Source organism: Pithys albifrons, chromosome 5 (genome assembly GCF_047495875.1).
Source record: "Pithys albifrons albifrons isolate INPA30051 chromosome 5, PitAlb_v1, whole genome shotgun sequence".
NCBI lineage: Eukaryota > Metazoa > Chordata > Aves > Passeriformes > Thamnophilidae > Pithys > Pithys albifrons.
In genome coordinates, this window is record NC_092462.1 from 53,304,054 (window position 1) to 53,323,007 (window position 18,954).

Below are 18,954 nucleotides of genomic sequence, written 5' to 3' on the forward strand. Positions count from 1 at the left end.
AATTAATACTCATTTTTCTTTCTGAGATTGACCTCTGCCTCAAACCAAAACCCTCGCTTTGTTTTTTCTATATTATAGTGCAGCAGATTAGATCTCTCCACAATTGCTTTTTTTCGAATTTGGCCACAGAGATGTTGGTCTTTGAAGCTCATTCTTTGTTCCGCAGCTGAGGACAACAGCGTAACTGATGAACGTTGTATTAGTTTGAAGATAACTTTTTTTTTTAATTTTGATTTGTTTTTCTTTTATAATTCTCTCACATCTGATTTGTACATTAAAAGCATCATGTGGAGATTGACATTGAAAGCATCATGTGGAGTTGCATTCCAGTGATACTTGACTTCTTTAGGGCAACATTTTGTTTAAATTATACTTTGGATTTGTTTTAAAAAATTCCATAACACTTCCTTTACATTTTTTTACTGTCTGTGTGTGTATGTAAAACTAAAAATATCTTTCTGCAATCTAATACTATAATGCTCTTAGTTATGAAAGAAATGTCTGCAAAAAACCCATAGTCTATTCAGGAAGCCTCTGGAAAGGATAATGAGAATAAAGGATTTTGGTTATGCAGAGGGAAAAAATCCTGAAACATGATGATGCCTCAGTCTGCTGTAAAATATAGTAGAGATGGCCTTCATTATTCTGCTTTATGGTATCCAAGAAAAAAAAAATCACTTTCTTTTCTGTACTCGAATCTGACCTATTGCTTGCTACATCTCCAAATGGCACCATTTGCTGATAATACGTACCTTAAAACCACGTTGGCTGAATACTTCATTCTTAGGGAATAACTAACCTCCTGTTGTGCTTTGTGTGATTGTGGAATTTTATGAGAAATTTCCTTAAATTTAATATTTCATGAGTGAAAAAAAAGGTCCTTAAAAACACCTATTAGTCAGAATTAAGTGTTTTTATAATTTTCAAAGTGATTATTGGAAATTGGAAATTACAGAAATACTCCACCGTTAGACAAATCTCAGTCTCCAGCATTGAAAAGAAAAAGCATACTCCATCTATTTGGAATCTAGAGACAGGTCACAGATGAAATCATACTATAAATTGGTGAACCATAATTTGTAATTTAAAGACTGACTCTAAGTTCAACATGATATTTACTTTCCAAAATCCACACCAGTTTGAAGTGTTTTTTCTTCTTTTACTATCCTTATTTGTCAATTAAAAATCAAAAACCAGAGTCCAACTCTTTAAATAATGCTATAATTTTTAAAAGAGAAAAAAAACCCCAAGAACCTCCCTTAAAAAAAGCTTTTAAGAACTTAAACTACAGCAACTTCAAAGCATAGTCATACTCATTTTGTTGATGGCAGGTGGTGCAAGAAGTGGCAGTGACTACACATTTTGCCCTGGCAGATTTGGGCTGTATGACAGGGAAAAGCCTCTTCATTAGAGGGGTAGTGAAGGACAGGGACAGGTTGCTGAGAGAAATAGTACTCTCTATCCTTGATGGTTTTCAAGGCTTCTCATTACTGTTATTAATCCCTTTTTGAGCAGATTAGACCAAATGACATCTAAAAGTCCCTTTGAACCAGCATTTCAACTTGTTTACAACTTTCCATTCAATGAGTTGATCTGCTTATATTAAAGAAAATGTTTTTTATTTCATCACCAAAATATACTTACTCAGATCACATGAGCTGGCAAAAGCAAAACATTCCCTGTGCATTTTCAATGACTATATATAAACATTTTTATTAATTCTGGAATTACTGAAGAAACTATTTTGCTGTAGCCTCTACATATGTATTATTGACCTGAAAAGTACTTTGATCATGTTATATTATAAAGTACTCTATTGTTAGCTGGGCTATACTTGTAAGATTTGAGGAGAAATGCAGACATGGATTCCCATTCCATATGCATGAAATCATGAAAAAATACAAAAATAAAACTCTTGTTTGTATATTGTTATGAAGACTAAATACAGCTGCCTTTTTTCTCTTGCTTGCTTTAGGGACGTTTTTACATTTGAAATCTACTTAATGTCAGAACGTGTTTTTCAATTTGGAGCTGAAACTGCATATTCTCAAAGAAAATGGACTTGGGCAATAGCTAAGGTAATACTGATCATTATCTTTTCCAGTTAAGCCAGGAGCCTTTGCCGTGTCAGTGTTAGCTTAAAATCCTCTGAGAAGCCGTTCTTGATGACTACTGATCTATCTTGTGTGTAAATGTTTCTTGAGCAGCATGAAGAAACAACTTCTGTGATTTAATGTTTGAAACAACATAATAAAATGCAAAATGAATTGATGCACCATTTTCATGCCAACCTTAAGAATATATTAAAGGTGCTCTAGTATAAAGACATATACTACATGAATTTATTTCAGCTAAGTTGTTTATGTTTGCAGTTCTTTTATTTGCTGAAACAGAATTCAAAAAGCAAGTATTTTATACTGTACCAAATTTTAGTAGTCAAATTGCTAATTCAATCAATTGTAGTTTAAAAAGCAAAAATATTTGAATTGTAGAGTATGAATCTGAAAAATATTAAGCTTGATTTTGTATTTTAAATTTAGTGTAGATACGGGGGTTTGAATGGTATAGTGGAAGTCTTTTTTTTTTTTATTTGCTGTGAACTTCATCCTTGAATCCTATAGATTTGGAATGTCTTGATTTTGTTTTTTAGGGGCAGAGGTTTTTTTTTTCCTTCATCTGACTCACCTCATTTTCTTTGGTAGCAATTTGTTCCCCCTGTGGCTGAATCCTTATTAGAGAGAGACTGTGACTTGATTGGCCAGCTGTACTACAAAGATCGCCATAACCTGGATCAGTGGAGAAAAGGCTGGTTTGCTATAGAAAAGTCAAGCCTTTATTTTTGTCTTGAAATGGAGAATGCTGAAGAAGATTCCATATATCTAAGAAGGCTGCAAGAACTAAGTAAGAATGTTTAAGATCCAGTATTCAGGAAATGTTCTGTGGGATTAATTCACTTGTTAAGGACGCTTCTAGTACATTTCAAAAGAATAAACTTTGGGAAATTCAGTAACTATTCCTTCACATGAGTCAGGTGTTCTTCCAACACTTAGCAAAATACTGAGTTGTTCAAGTTTTGTCTTGGGGTTTTCTTTGCCTACTTTGTGGCACACGTTAGAGAAATTTTTCACAGCTTTATACCTGAATGAAGACAATTTTTGTTCCAGTTGCAGCAGTATCTTTTTTACAAGAGTACAGAATTGAATAATGGTATATAAACTTTTGAGATTGTTTCATATTTTTGACAGGGCAGAAATCCTCACTGGAGAATGTGTTTTTGAGATGATTGACAGGTCTAGTTTTAAAATACTCAAATATACTGGAAAACTATAATTCTCCTGAAAAAAAATTCACAGACTAATAGACTTTTCTTGTTTTCTAATAATAAATGTTCTTTGCTCAATATCATGGTGTGGAAAGATAAGAATATTTGTACAAATGATCTTTTATGACCAATTTTATATCATTGTAATTATGCTTTGAATCCTCTTTAAGCATATCTGCCCTATGTGTTTTCATATTCAACAAGGCAATAGGTTACGTAGGAAAGTAAATATAATTTGAGGATTTATATTAAAGAAACACAGAGAACATAATTTACCTTTTTATTGATGATCCTCTTTATAAAGGCTGTCAGATTGTGGACTGTTTTGCAGGAGCTTGCCTAAATGCCACTCGGCTTTCTACTGTTTATTTACTGCCACCTTATATTTGCCATCAATAACACTGTGAAGGTGGTTTTTAATCAGGAATGCTTTTATGCCTCTAGCTGGCTTTTAACTTGTGAATACTTTTTGATCTTGATTCAGAATTAAAAGATTAGGCAGTGGGAGAACTGCTTCTGATACTTATTTTGAGGATGCAGCTATAATTGCTTCTACTGCAATCATATTAGCATCCAAAATCTGTGTGTATCCCATGTATAAAAATGAAACACATTTAACTTTCAGTTGAGAATTTATTTTGCTTGCATTTTTTAGTATTAGTTGTATTTCTTCAAAATACTATGTATGAATACTCCTATCTTTTCTTGAATTCTTACTGTCCCCAGAATAAATCTGCTCCACTATTAATACTGATTTGTATGACTGCAACTTGACAAGTAAGGAATCATTTGTGGAAGTACAGCCACTTAACTTCTTGATATTTGACTCAGTAAATGCCAAGAGTATGTGTGGCACAAAAACATCATTTAATGTGCAATATGTTTATTGAGCTTCATTCATATTCAGAACTTTACTATCTCTGGGAGTTAGTTGAAATAAGATGTGGATTATATTTAAAACATAAACTTTGAGAAATTAACTTTTCAGAATTTTGAATTGGTAAGAAGTTACATTTAATTTACCATTTTTGGTATAGTGCACAGTATAGTTTTATAAGCACTGTTATGGAAACTATCCAGATGTATTTTCTGTATTATGTATAATGTATATGTTTTACAGGGTTCTTTTTTTAGCATGAATAGCATAAGGCAACATAAAAAGGGGTAGCAGTCATCTTCACAGTAAAACATAGAACTTGTGTTATGTTACTGTAAATATGTGCAGCCATTAGGGTGCAAGTAAATTAGAGTCTAAAATCCAGCTTACTTCTGAATCTTTGTCTTATAAAACTTGTATTTACAAGTTTAGTATAATAAAACACTGTAGCATGTTTTCACATTAAAAAGTACATATTGATAGGTCTGTATTTTTCTTGCAAATGTGTTGTGCTCTTATGTGGAGTTTTGTCTCTTGCCAGCAGTGTTCTTTATTTGTAAAGTCTAAGAATTCCATGCTCCTTTTGCCACTAAAGATCATTTTGAAAAATCATGGCTATATGTATGTGCATGGATGTGTTTGTCTGTATGTGTCTGTGTAGGTCATATGAATGTGTATGTGTTTTGTTTCCAGCAACCAGTACTGTGATGCATAATGGAGAGAAAACAGATGTCCTGCTGCTTGTTGAAAAAGGAAGGTAAGGTTCCCTCTGAATGAAGCTTTGATCTGTTTTTATATTGATATTTTAGAATTCTTGCTGATAATTCCTGGAGTTTTTTACTTGGGGTTGTTAGCAAGAGAGTAAATTTGCAGACTTTTTAAAGGAGGGAAAATGTTTGTGTATTAATTACGTTTTATGTCTGTTTCAGGAAATGCTAACAAGCACTACTTAATTAAAGCAGTTTTCCCACTGAGAAAATTATTCCCAGATTAGTCTGCCAACAGTGGTTTCTTCAAAAGGACTTAACTTCTTTTCCCATTTAAAAAACGGAGTATCTCTTTTGGAGCATTCACTACCTACTTCTCGAGTTTTTAATCATTCTTATGTCTCAGAATTCTGTGTCTCAATCTGTGTAGGTCAGGTTTGAGAGGATATGAATGAATCCCCTGGTTAATCTTACTGTAATGTCTGATCTCAGTTAACACCATACTAGCTAGGAAAAAGCATGCTTATGAAACAAACATGATCCATATCTGCTTCCAAGTAGGTAATACTCTGTGGCGATGACTATGTCATATTTATAGTGATATGGGAGGTTAAAACTTGAAGTGAGGTAGGTTATTTCTGCCTCATATATGGGTAAGTTTCAAAGATGAAAGTAGAAAATATGGAAAGTAATTCTTAGTTCGTAATAGATTGGGGCTTTTTCATTTCAATGGTAGATTATTGGTCAAGTGTCTATATAAGAGGTAGTAGAGTGTTTACATAGACTCTTGAAAAACCAGGCTAATAAATTTATCATAGGCTAATAAATAAAGATTGTTTTTATCTAGTGAACAAAAAATCCCCACAGATACCTTTGATGTATAATCAGAGTTGGAGTAATTTGTCAGAGAAAGGCATTATAACTTGTGTATTCTGCGGTTTAACTCTTCCCAGGATACTGTATAAGTTTCTCAATCCAGTAAGGCAATGCAGGTTGGAAAGAAACACATTTTCTTGTTTGTTTTTTTTTCCTTGTTTTGTTGAGAGTTTTTTTGGGGGGGAGAGGGGGATGGTATTTGTTTATTTGGTTTTTTGGTTTGGTGTGGTTTTTTTTCCAAAGAAGCATATTGAAAAACTCAGCATTAGGTACTCTACATACACCAACCAGTGAATTAGAGGTATACTATTCAAGGTGTAGTACAATAGATGGATATAAATGTTGCATTTAATTTCATAAGTATTAGTGCTGACCAAAACTTACAGCTACAAGTCAATCTGAGTTATTTATTTCATTAAATATTTTTGTTAAGTAAAGGTGGGTTTTCCTTGAACAGCTTTAATAGTTTAATGGAAATTCTGAACTATTTGAAAATAATTTCACCAGGGGCACTGGCTGATTAATGGTGGACCTGAATATGTTTAATCTTTCTTCACTGAAGTCTGCCATAAATAATTTAAATGCAGTGTTCACTTTATCTTAACCATTGAGAGCCTTATGCGTATATAAGCTTTAGTATAGTGATTTTTGCTTAAGATATTACTCTAAAAGTATGCAGGTGTTCAATGCAGTTGTGTGAGATGCTACCTTAGTGTGATAAGCAATTTAATGTGTGTGTATAAAATTAAGTATAAAATAAACTTTGTCTTTAGACTCAATTACTGTAGATGGGAATAAAGCCAGCAACCCTCCTTGTGCCCCCCCAAACTCCAGGTAAATTAATTAATACCTCTGAGACATCATCAGTATCAACTAAATGAAACATCTCAGTTTCTAGGTTTTCCAGTTTTGTCTGCTATTTTATCAGTACTAACCCTATTTATCAGTGCTTCTCTAATGTCAACTTTGGCACAGATTGATCACTTGGAAGAAACTCTCTGTAGCTGATGACTTTCATGTTAGTTTGTTAGTCACTTAAATGCAGGATAAATTACAAAATAAAAAAGATTAGTATCACAAGAATTAAATAAAACAAGTAAGATTTTTCCAGAATTAAAAAAAAAAAAAAGAAAAAAGAACACCCCAAACTAAACAAAAAACCAAACCAAAACCAAGAAAAGGTCATCTTCCTTTGCATAAAGAAAAAATGTGATCAATGTCTTATATCTTGCGAAATTGCATTAGAATAAATTGTGACAATTCCTTGAGAGTTTTCCCACTGACTTTTGATTATTTACAAATGCTTATGCCTCTTCTTCAAGTCTCAGTCATTGGGTTGATTAATTATGGAAAGTCATACTTTTACATGTATCATGTATCTTTTTCTTTCACACTTTTTTCGTTAAATACTGTAGGCCAAAAGATGGCTTATGTTGTCACAAGTCACTTAAGAGTGATTTTGTATGCAAGTAAACATTTTCAGAACTATAAAAACTTCTGAAATAATTATAATTAATAAATCTGTGAAATCTGATTCTTAAAAAAATACTTCATAGATTTGGGGTACATATATTTGACATTAATCTGATCCATATCTACTCAGAAGATGAATTTACAGTTGCTTTTGGTTTGTAGTATACATGATGCTTTCCAGCTTGTATAAAACACAAGATTTCAGGGAGAATACTAACAAATGGCATGTGAGATTTTTCTGAAGACTCATCCTCTTCCCTGCGCCGCTCTCCCCACCCACCCTTCCTTTACCCTCTTTTCTACCTGGGACCGTGCTGTTCATTTATGCTGTATCTGACATGTTCAGCTAGCGAAGTCTACCAGCTCAGAAATAAGAGGTGGTAATCATACTATACATTACTGAGTAAAAGCATAACATGAGGGGCTGAACTACACTCACATTTCCAAAACCACAAGACTGCTTCACTTTTGAAGATTGTTGTCTTTTGAAGATCAGAGTACTCGCTAAATTGTCGCAATAATTCTAGACAACTTCTTACTCTACATTATTATTTTTTCAGATATGAGAGATGTTAATGTTTGTGTTGGGATATCTTTGCTAAAGTAAATTACAGAGGAACACACCCTCTTTTATAGCAGCTATTGGAATTTTATTGCACTCTGGTCTCTATTGGAGCATATCGTCCAGGCTGTTCAAACTGTCTCCAATACAGCTGGAAATCTTGACTTCTCACAATACTGTTTTATGCCATAATTAGATGATTCTTTGCCTCTTGCATTCAGCTTTCATAGTTGAAATGCTTCTTCACTTCTTTCTAGAAGCAACAAACCATTTTCCAGATTTCTGTGTTTGATGCTTCCCTTGAACATGTAGAGTTGTCCTCTCATTTGCTCGATAATGAGTTTGGATTTCTTCCCCTTGATCTCTCCTCTGTATGTTTAAAATGCATCAAGTGCCTGGTGATACTTGATTTCATGTTGCCATCCAAGTAGAAGTTGCATAGTAATAGGTGAAACAGCTACTCCTGTGTAGTTCAACAGAGGTCAACAGAGGGATTTGTGCACTGAAGAGAGGAAGGCTGTCTGAAAACAGCTGTGCACTATAGTTTTGAAATGTATCTTATATATATATAATTTAATGCAAAATCTCTACTGCTACACTTTAAGGAAACATACTTGTGCAGACAATTCAGTTTCAAATTTTTTTTTTTTCTGTAATAATTTAAGTTCTCTCCTAGGTGTCAGTGAATGTTTTCAGACCATACTGTAATCCAGATGGTGCCTTTTTTTTCCCCCCTGTTATGCTTCTCTTGTAGTTAGCTCTTTCTTATTGTGGATAATAAACCTTCCCTACATACTGGCACAATTTCTTTGTGCTGATGGTTCATTAATTGCAATGCTTTCTTAACCCTTTGTTGGTAGCAGTAAGTTTTCTCATGAAATGCAACTATGGGCACAAAATTGTCGAATCCAAGATTAATCTAAATATAAGACTCAGATGAAAGAACTTGTGCTTCCAGTATGATGCACTGGATATAAGACTCTCCATATTCTTTGAAGAAATACTGCTGACCTTTGTTACAATAACTGTAATTATTAGTGGAATTTCCATGCTTTAATTGCAATTTGATATTTGTATATAATTTCATAGCGATGTGTAGCTTCTTAGTACATCTGTTTTTAGACAGGTGGGTTATTAGAATTACTTGAAATTTGCCAGAGGGCATTGAGTTGTGCTGATGTCTGTTTCTCACTCCTCCTCCCCACAAACCTTACCCAAAATCACTTAGTACCACTGCATTCCCATTTCAGAGTTGTGCAATAAAGCATATAGACACAGCTAAAGCTAGTGGACTTTGCAAGATGGGTTAAAGATAAGCCTTTGCACAGTTGGGGATGAAGTTTGGTCATGTATGTTGTTTGACTGCTGGTGCAGAAGGATGTGTTGGTAGTCAACCATAAAGTTGAACAGCTAACAGTAGCTTCCTTAATGTTGAGACCAGGTGATTGTGGACTGCTGCAGTTATTGATACCAGTTCAATTATCTCGATTCGCTAAGGCAGAAATCTGCATTGGCAGGCCTTCTTGTTTGATTGAGTACTTAAATTATTAATTTCCTGGGTATGGACTGTATGTGCTTTGCACAACATAGCAAAAACTTTGTCATTGTTCACCATGCAATCACTATTCCTAAATATTAGTCATGAAATGTGTGTTCCTTATCAACTTTTTGAACTGGAAGTAGCAGCACATGTATAAATATACTATAGAAGGTACTGAACTTATATTGAAGGAATGGATTTCAGTTCAGAGTCTGTGCAAAAGTTTGTAGTCTGCATGATAGATATTTGTAAACATTACATCACAAATTCTTTCAAACATGATTATTTCTATAAGCTTATTAAATTCCTCAATTTTGTGCTACATGGGCATCACTATATTTCAGGCAGTGTTTATGCTTACTCTTAAACCTTGAATTTACTATAACTTTATAGTTTGATAGCAACAATTAGTTCAGTGAGAAATGCTTGTATTTGTTATTACTGCTGTCTGAAAACTATGTGAAAGAGATTATAAATTGACATGAAAAACAGAAGCCAGATCTGCAAAGATGTCTCTATGGCTTCATGAAATTCTGTAGAAGACTTCTACTGTACTTTGAGGAAAGTTCTGCTCTTCTGCTGGTAATTATTTCCCCGTCCCTTTCCATTCCTTCAAGGGTCATGGAAATCAACAACTCATTTCCCATTTGGAAAAAAAAAATTGATAAGTTTGTCTGAAAGGATTAAAATAAGAAGGAAATATTTAAACTTCTAATTTGTAAATTGCTGTATAGTTTTATGATTCAGATTTATCCTAGCTGTGTTCTCTTTCAGCAAAAAATTATTTAGGTTTGAGATGAGCTTTCTAAGCCACTTCCACAGGAAATATGACAGTTCTGAACTGTATCTGGCACTTACTGAATTTCCTTTTCTCCCTTCTTCACTCCTATAGTATGGTAGTGAAATTGCTTCTCTGATTTATCCTTTTTTTTAATGTGACCACTCTGGAGATTTTTGACTGGGCAAAGTTAATTTTTTGAAAAATAATTAGTTGTCTTCTGTCAACAATCCAGGTTCCATGACAGCAGCAAGATTTTTCACACTTATATTTGTTTCCAGCAACTTCTATTTCATAACTGTTGGTCCTGTACTTAAACAACTGTCACATTTTCTTTGTTAATTATTAAGTAACCTCTTTCTTTGAATTTTACTCAAGAGCTTCTCAAATTTTAGCATTTTTGAGAATTTAGAAAACAGTGAGAACATTGTCTTGATAGTTCTGATATGTTTTTTCTAATGTGATGCATTGGGAGGAAGATGGAAATATCTGTAAAATACAAGGTGATCTTTTCCACATAGTTTAGGTAATTCATATATCACAACCATTGATTGACAGGCACATGATGTAGACTTTTGTATCTCTGAAAAATACTGATAAGTTTATATGACCTTTGCAGTTCAATACTGTATTTTCTCTGTCCTTCAATGGTACCAATTCATTGATATGCAGCAGAGTTGCCCTTTTCTTGTCAAGAAGTAACAATATTTTCACTTTACAGTATGCCGCTTCCTGTATGAATCATAATGCTTTAGATAACAAAAAATAATCTGTTGAGATTTTCATTTATCCTTTTGCATAATATTGTAATGTGAATCCTGCTGTTCTGCACGGAAAATAAATACACAGTAATATGCATACATCTGTGTATCTCTTGTATTGGGAAGCACCATAAATCTTCTATAAGTCATAGTCCTAGCCTCTTTTGATCTGTGAATAGTAATCCTAAAGGAGTAGACTATTGTACACTGCCAAAGTTTCTTCCACTCTGTTCAAACTGTCTACTTTCCTTATACATATGGCAACAGCAATACTAGAGAATTTCGGGGTGACGTGTTCTTTGGAAGTTGTTGATTGAGAACTACCTGACAGGTCTTAATAAAAAAAGTTTGAAAGCATTGCATTTGGCACACTCATTTTGCTGCAAAAAATAGGACAGCTTTATGCAAATTAATGGGTTTTTTCTTAGTGGAAGAGAAAGGCTGGTTTTTAGTGCCCAGGTATGTGTGGTGGTTAACGTGACTTTTGAAGTCATGAAGCAAAGACTTCTTAGAGAGAAACTTCAGTAAGATGAAATCTTTTAGTGTCGTCTACTGTGCTGTTGAACATCTCAGTCTAGATGGTGGATCTTGACAATAGTTCAGATCCTGGATCTGTGCATGTGTTACGTTGGCTGCATCCTCACCTCCTACCAAGATAGTAATGCTATAACAGAAACATTTATAAAGGCAACATTGAAAGATGCTATTTAAAAAAAAAAACAACAACAAAACACACAAACAAACATACAAAAAAACCCTACAAAACCCCCCCTCATTATATAAAATACTTAAAATACTTAAGGGTTTTTAAAAATTAAATAATCAAAATGAATGTTTCTATTTTGATAAAAGTGTTTTCATGGAAGTGCAGTAGAACATAGTAACTTTTTTAATTAGCAAATAAGTTGTCATTAGAGAAAACTGATCCCTTAAATTTCTTTTGTAGGAGACAAAGAGCTTATATGTAGAAAAGTTTGCTTGCCATTTTAACATTTTCAGAAGTTTATTGCATATTTGCATATGGATGGATGTACACCACCAAAATTTTCAATTTTAGTATTTTCTCACAGAAGCTAGCTAGTCAGGGTTTGGAACAGAAGAGATTACTGTACACATTTAAATAATAAAATCAGAACAGGGCTGTACTTTGAGATAAACAGGCCAAGTGTTGCATTAACTTATTCTTCCTCAGCTCTTAGGTTTTTCATACATGTTCCTTAGCTCTGTGATGTTGTGAGGGTGGTCCTTTTGAGACTTGTTGTCCTGGGTTGAGCTGGCAAAATGCCAACTGTCCAGGACAGAGTGAAAAGGGTTCCTCCTCCCCCCAACCAGCTACGGGAAAAAGATGAGAGAGAGAAAAGAAAAACTCTCAAAACCAGGTTTATGCTGAAACTAACTACATGTATTTATACAGAAAAGAGAAAATTAAGAGGATAGTACAATATAACACACACTTACACAAGTTATGCATATATAACAAGGAATAATTTCCCACTTCCCAATTAATACAAAGCTCATTACTTTAAATTCATAAGCACTCTAAAAGACACTCAGCAAGAAAGAGAAAGTATAACAACAAAATATTTCTACTTCCCTGAATGCAAACAAAATGCAAGCACAGGCAACAGGAGCAGGGCCTAGCATAGTAGGGGAGCTGTTAGATGTCTTCCTCTTAGTGCAGCCATGGTGGAACTAACCAAGCCACTCCCACACACTGGATTTTACACCTTTTGAGATGATGTAGTATGATATGGAATACAATATCATTGGCTGGAAGAAGTCAGCTGTTAGCTAGCTCAGCACAGCTTAAATCAGCTGACAATCCTAGGCCTAGCTGAACTTTAAAACCTAAATTTAGGCCCACCTGGCTAAACCCATAACACTTGTGTAAGAGGGAAGGTCAGTATGTCTCAGATACTCTACAGAAGAGTGGGGATGGTGTGTGTGTGTGTGATGTGTAGTGGTGTGAATAGAAAAGAAGGAAAACTTTTACAGTGTTGAAAGTTGTCTCTAAATCTGTTTTCTGCTTAACTATGGCTTGGACATATCAATGTAGAGTATAGGAACAAGACTGAAGAAGAGTGATGAAAATGTTGGCAGGTTCTTTCAAAGGCTTGTGACCGTGTTTGTAGATGTTCTTTTATTTATTGTGGCACTGCTAATGTGAATGTAGTTGGGGAAAAAAAGCGCTGTAACAATAGACTGTCATCACAGCTTTATGGGGTGGAAGATGCCTTGATGACTTACTCCAAGTATTTCTTTTTCTTATTTTTTTCCTTGGACTTCTGTTTTGTAGCTGTAGTACAATAACATATTTTTTTTGTTTCTCTCCCAAATTCAAAATATTTTTATACTTTTCAGAACGCTATACATCCGTGGCTATACAAAGCTGGATTTTATGGTCTGGTATACTGCAATTGAAAAAGCAGCAGGTACAGATGGCAATGCATTACAAGATCAGCAGCTCAGCAAAAATGATGTTCCTATTATAGTGAACAGCTGTATAGCATTTGTTACGCAGTATGGTAAGTACAGTGGATTTTATTCAACCTAAAATCATTTGTATAATACCTGAGCCCCCCCCAGCATCAGATCTTATTGAATGAGTTTATATGTTACTTAAAGTAAAACCATGCCTCTCTGTAGCCTTGCCACTTGGAATGGGTGAAGTACACACTGGAGAACAGGCAGTTTGGGAAATACAGCTTGGTAGATGGCTTTTATTAACATCTTCTTACTTTAAATATTGCCTTGTTTGCCTTATGTAACTAAGCCTTGGGGTCCAATGCAAACATCTCAGCCCTGAAAGTAAGCTCTGTCAATCAGGCAAAGCTATGGCCTGAACTGGTCATGACATCATCTGGGAAACTGGTATTAACTGTGAAGTTGAATTCAGTCTTAGGCTGCTGGTTTTTCAGTGTTTTTTCAGCCTAAGGATGTATAGTCAGTTACCATTTCTTTAAATAAATTTTGCCATCATAACTTTCCATAGCATTAGGTCATATGCAGATGATGTTTGTGTCCTTTTACTACTGCAAATTCATCAGTTTTCTTGTGAAATGCTAAATACATACCAACCCTGTACAAATCTGTCTTTGGGATAAATGTGTCTGTAACCTCTGTCAATATGAGAGCGCCTAATTTATACTTGAGGGATTGAAATTTAACTAAATAGCCTCTGAATATGGCAACACTGCATTATGGTGAGTAGTTGTATTGGGGTTATAAGTTGCCTAAAACTAAGGCAAAGGTTTTTGCTAAATCATTTTGTAATCATTAGTAGTAGGAATTATTCCATGTGTAGTTTACAGCATTGCATACACTGACATGTTGTTAAGCAGTGCAGTTATGTCTGCCACTTAGAACAATTTGTATGTTCTAAATTAAAATCCAATTTCCTAATGTCTTAGATAAGTTAGATCTTTATTAAAACTATGTTTTTTAAGGATCAGCATTACTGGGTGCTAAAATGTTCATTTGCAAGCTGAAGGAATTGTATGCATCATATTTTTGTGTCCTCATTGTAAAGGTTCTATCTTTAGTTCTGGTCTACAGCAGACAGATGCTATCAGATTCCATGGCTGTTCCTGACAGTAACAACACAAAGGCAGTATCAAATGGAAGTGCTTGTGGGCATAGCAGGAAACATGAATAGTAAGAACATAAGACATGATTTCCTAAGTTTTGACAGAGTACTTAATTTGACAGTTACATAAGAAAAGCAGGGTTTTATATGAAGTACAATTCTTTTTCAAGAAATGTGAATGTAGAAAACATCTCTGCAAAGAGAAACAGGGCTGCACATCTATCCGAAACTTAGACAAGGTTTAAAAATCAAATGTTTTGACTGCTCACATATGCAGTGATTGAAAGTAGTCTTGCCTTTGCTTTAGACCATAATTTTTTTTTAATTTACTTTGGTGGTTTTAGTTGTTAAATACAAGAATAGTGGCTGCCTGATATTTTCTAGAATGTGAGAAAAATCAGAAAAAAAGAATACATTGTGATCTTGAGTCTTTTAAGAATAAAATGTTTCAGGTTGGATGAATGCAATAATGCTTTGAGTCCTAAGCTGAGTTCATCAGTAGGGTACTAAAGTAATGTGTGTTTTGCTCATGAAAGCAGATGTGTTTCATGTGTAATACAATAGTGATCATCAGAACTTTTCTTTACTGTGCCTTTTGAAAATACTGTTTTAGGAAGTCCTGAAGAGATTTGTGGATTTGAATTTCCTGTAAAGTACTCCCGAAATTGTGATTCCAGGCTTGCTTAATATTATGATGTGTATTTTTGCGAAAAGGTTTAGTTGGGTGTAAGCAGACTGGATATTGTTTTTACTGGCAAAGAGAGTATGTGCAAATGGTCAGAGAAATTTTGGTAGGAAATAATGAGTTTGGCAGCCACATGCTTTCCATATAATGATATTTTGAATTTTTAAAAGAATACTTGATTTTATGTTCACTTATTTTTCTGTTCTGTATTTTTTTACCTTAGGTTTAGGTAGTAAGCAAATCTACCTTAAGAGTGGTGACTCTGCCAATGTGGCTGAACTACTGGAAAGCTTCAAAAAAGATGCAAGAAGCGTTAAGCTAAGGGCGGGAAAACATCAGCTTGAAGATGTGACTGATGTACTGAAAAGTTTTCTTTCTCAAATAGATGATGCACTTCTCACTAAAGAACTTTACCCGTTCTGGATCTCTGCATTAGGTAATATATTCAGTAACACTCAGTACAAAAAATGTATGTACATTTCAGTATCAAGTTTGAGGGGGTTGTTAGTTACTTACCCTGTGTCAATATATGTTATTTGATAATTGGCCCAACAATTGTAGTGAGGAAAAAAAATATTTAGAGCTTGGCTTCAATAGACGTATGCCAATCAGAGATAACTTTATTGCCTTTAAGGGAAACAGAATAATAACAAATAGTAGTTCTTCCCTTATAACAAAATTGTAAACCGTAGACCAATATTGCCATGTGTGATAGTTGGATCAGCCAAAGTTAAAAGTGATGACTTACATTTTGTAGAAGCATTTAAGGTAGAATTCAAGAAATAGACATATGTTAGAGGAGGAAAAAATACATGCACTCTGTCTTTCGAGCATATGCAGTTCAAAACTGGCAAAATATCGATGCTATAATCTGCATAATAGTTAAATGACAGTCTGCTGCCTAAATTTTTCATACTATTTTTATGAACATTCAAACAAACCTACATATATGAAGGATATACACTTGATAACAACTGTTACTTGAGGTTTTTCTCCCTAGAAATGTTAACTTAATGTTACACCCCACTCCCAACTCTACTGGATATGCATCTTGGTTTTAGGCTCCGAGAGATTTTGTTCACTTTAACCCTTGTAAAGCCATTGGTTCTTTGATACCGAGTTTACATCCAAAGAATAACTACATGGTTTTCTCTAAGAAATTTCTTTTAATTTGTGAGACTATAGGCATTTTGGCAAAAAGCATTTTACAAAGATAACATGCAACTTCACAAAAGCATTACAACAGGTTACCAGGATTAGCAAAAATTGCTATAGAGAGCCTTTGTTACAGTCAGGAGACACAAACTACATGCCACTTAAAGCGAGGTATAAATGTTTAAGTTACGCACAAGAGGAAGAAAATAATAAAGTAAGAGAGACTAACAGAAGAAAGAATAAAGAGAGAAAAAGTTGACGCCTCATACTGTCTCCTTGTCTGTTCTGGTCACTGTGGCCACCCCATCCAGGCAGGATGTTTGGTTCACTGACCACTCACTGCCCCCAGCCACAGTGAGGGTACCACAGCAAATTATAGGCTCTGAGGGGTGGTGTGGGTGGGTTACCAGGTGGACCTTATGGATTGGCAGCCTACCCATGCACCATTCACACCATGTGACTACAGACCGCAGCGGCCATCCTGGCTGACTATATGGATGCTGTACTGAAGGGCTGGGTCCCTCCCCTGACACACACACACAGATGCTCCCCCACAAGGTGATTCTGACCCAATAATCACTGATCTGGTGTGTTGCACTTAATTTGAAAGAAAATGTATGTAACTTCCTGTTACTGGAGATTGCAATGTATTCAAAACATGACAATGTGTGTCTCTGAATAACTGGAAGCAGTACTGTGAGATTACTAATAAATTACTCCGTTGCTCATTACATAAATTATAATGATTTTTATAGTATTCTTTCAAAATAGCTGTATTTCTATTTGTTTCTCTATTGTAGTATTTGCAAACTGTAAGAAACAAATGGTTTCCCTGCCAAACTGTGCTATAAAATTGCAGTTGAAGCATAACAATAAGAGATGCACCAGAAAAGCTAAGATAGCACATTAATTTCTGTGTTAATGCACAGGAAACATACAGACAAAATAACTGAGTGGTAAGTTTTCTCTTTAAAACAAGATAATAAAAGCATATTCCTCTCTGATTTTAAGTTCAAACATATGGAGTTTGCTCTGAGACAGTAGAAATTCAGGAAATTCAATTATTATAAATTTTGCACATTTTGACCTTTAATCTCAGTTTTTCACAAACTAGAAGAAAGATTATTAAGAATTTATTCACTTACCACAAGATTCATCTCATCAGAAATCAGAAAAATCTGTGACAGTTTAAAGTTAGAACTGTCTCTCTTTGTTTCCCCAAACTGTTTTTTAATAGTGGATTGTCAGCATTGCCTTTATGAAGAAGTGGTTGTTGGGGTAAATAGTAATTTTAAAGGACTAGGTGGTGCTGATATAGTCAATGAGAACTGCTGTTAGGTTTTAGTGTACATTGTTATTAATTCTCAATGATTATTGTTTTCCGGCAGATACACAGAATGAAAAGGAACGTGTGAGGAAGTACGGAGCTTTTATTCGTACACTTCCACCAGTCAATAGAGCAACTTTGGCAGCTTTAATTGAACATCTTTACAGGTCATTGCAGATGATACATTGTAGTAGGGAAATTCTTGTAATGTGTTCTCAGTATAACTACCATATATGAAATGTGGCTTGTTTCATTAACTAGTAATCACAAAAGCTTATCTGGGTGCAGCAATTAATTACATTTGAATCCCTTTAATTGATAATATATTCTTTGGTTGTAATTTTAGCAGTAGGTATCTATAAAAATCAATGGATAACAGCCTTACAGAGAGGGCTGCCAGTGTATGTGTCCAAGAAGGGTAATTTTTGATGTAGTTTCTTTATACAGTGTCATTTTACTCCAGTCATCTAGTCTTCCAGAAAATTGTTGCAAATGGTTCTTGACATTAAAAGATTTTTTCGGTGAAAATGTCCTTCTCTGCAAACGTTTTTTTTTGAGAATTGCCTAGCCTTTCTGTTTTTTGTCAGTGTTTCATTTTACAGCTGAGATAGTGGTAGAAAATATCTAAAATACAAATGTTTTTAAGCACCAAAGGTCATGTCTTATTCCTAGATTAAATAAGGGGCCAAAAATATATAAGAATTATGTGACTGGATGGTTCTGTGGTGTCATGGTTAATAGTACTGATCTATATTGTATTATATCATTCATTGCACAAGTCAAATTATATTTCTGGTAAATTTTCATGGTTAGAGAATATGTAGAAAATTCTCTTTACTCGATACTGTGTTCAAAAATTATGTACATAGCAGATGTTTTTTAAAAACCAATTATATTATTATGAAATTGATTGGTGCCCTTATTGGGAAAAAGATTATAGTTTGTTTTGTGTTTGAGGATGTTTCTAAGCTTATCCAGTTTGGAGATACTAATATACTGTTGCATCTGTTCTGAAAGTAGTTTGAATTCATTTGTATAGCAGCCAAAATTCTGCTCTACTTTAAAGTGTTCCCCTCTAAAAAAGGACATGTTATATAAGCAACAGAACTGGTATGGACATTTACTGTAAGAATAAGAACTAAGAATCTCATTTCTTTCCACATTTTGTTTGATCTTAAATCATAAGTTTGTAGCATATACTTAGGTTGCATAATATAGTAAACTGTATTTAGTCTTGATGTGGCCTCACCTGGAATTCTGTGTGCAGTTCTGGGGTCTGCAACTTAAAGATGTTCAATTCTTTGA

General features: G+C 34.3%; 1 protein-coding gene across 2 annotated transcripts in view; it reads left to right on the forward strand.

Annotated features, from left to right (window-relative positions):
- Positions 1-18,954, forward strand: part of ARAP2 (ArfGAP with RhoGAP domain, ankyrin repeat and PH domain 2) — a 125,935-nt gene that overhangs the window by 64,681 nt on the left and 42,300 nt on the right. For both annotated transcript variants that reach the window (XM_071556662.1, XM_071556663.1), the window contains exons 17-22: positions 1,976-2,078; positions 2,703-2,901; positions 4,893-4,956; positions 13,258-13,421; positions 15,391-15,603; positions 17,711-17,816. In XM_071556662.1, coding sequence (XP_071412763.1) covers positions 1,976-2,078; positions 2,703-2,901; positions 4,893-4,956; positions 13,258-13,421; positions 15,391-15,603; positions 17,711-17,816 — 849 coding nt within the window. The remainder of the gene's footprint in view (positions 1-1,975; positions 2,079-2,702; positions 2,902-4,892; positions 4,957-13,257; positions 13,422-15,390; positions 15,604-17,710; positions 17,817-18,954) is intronic.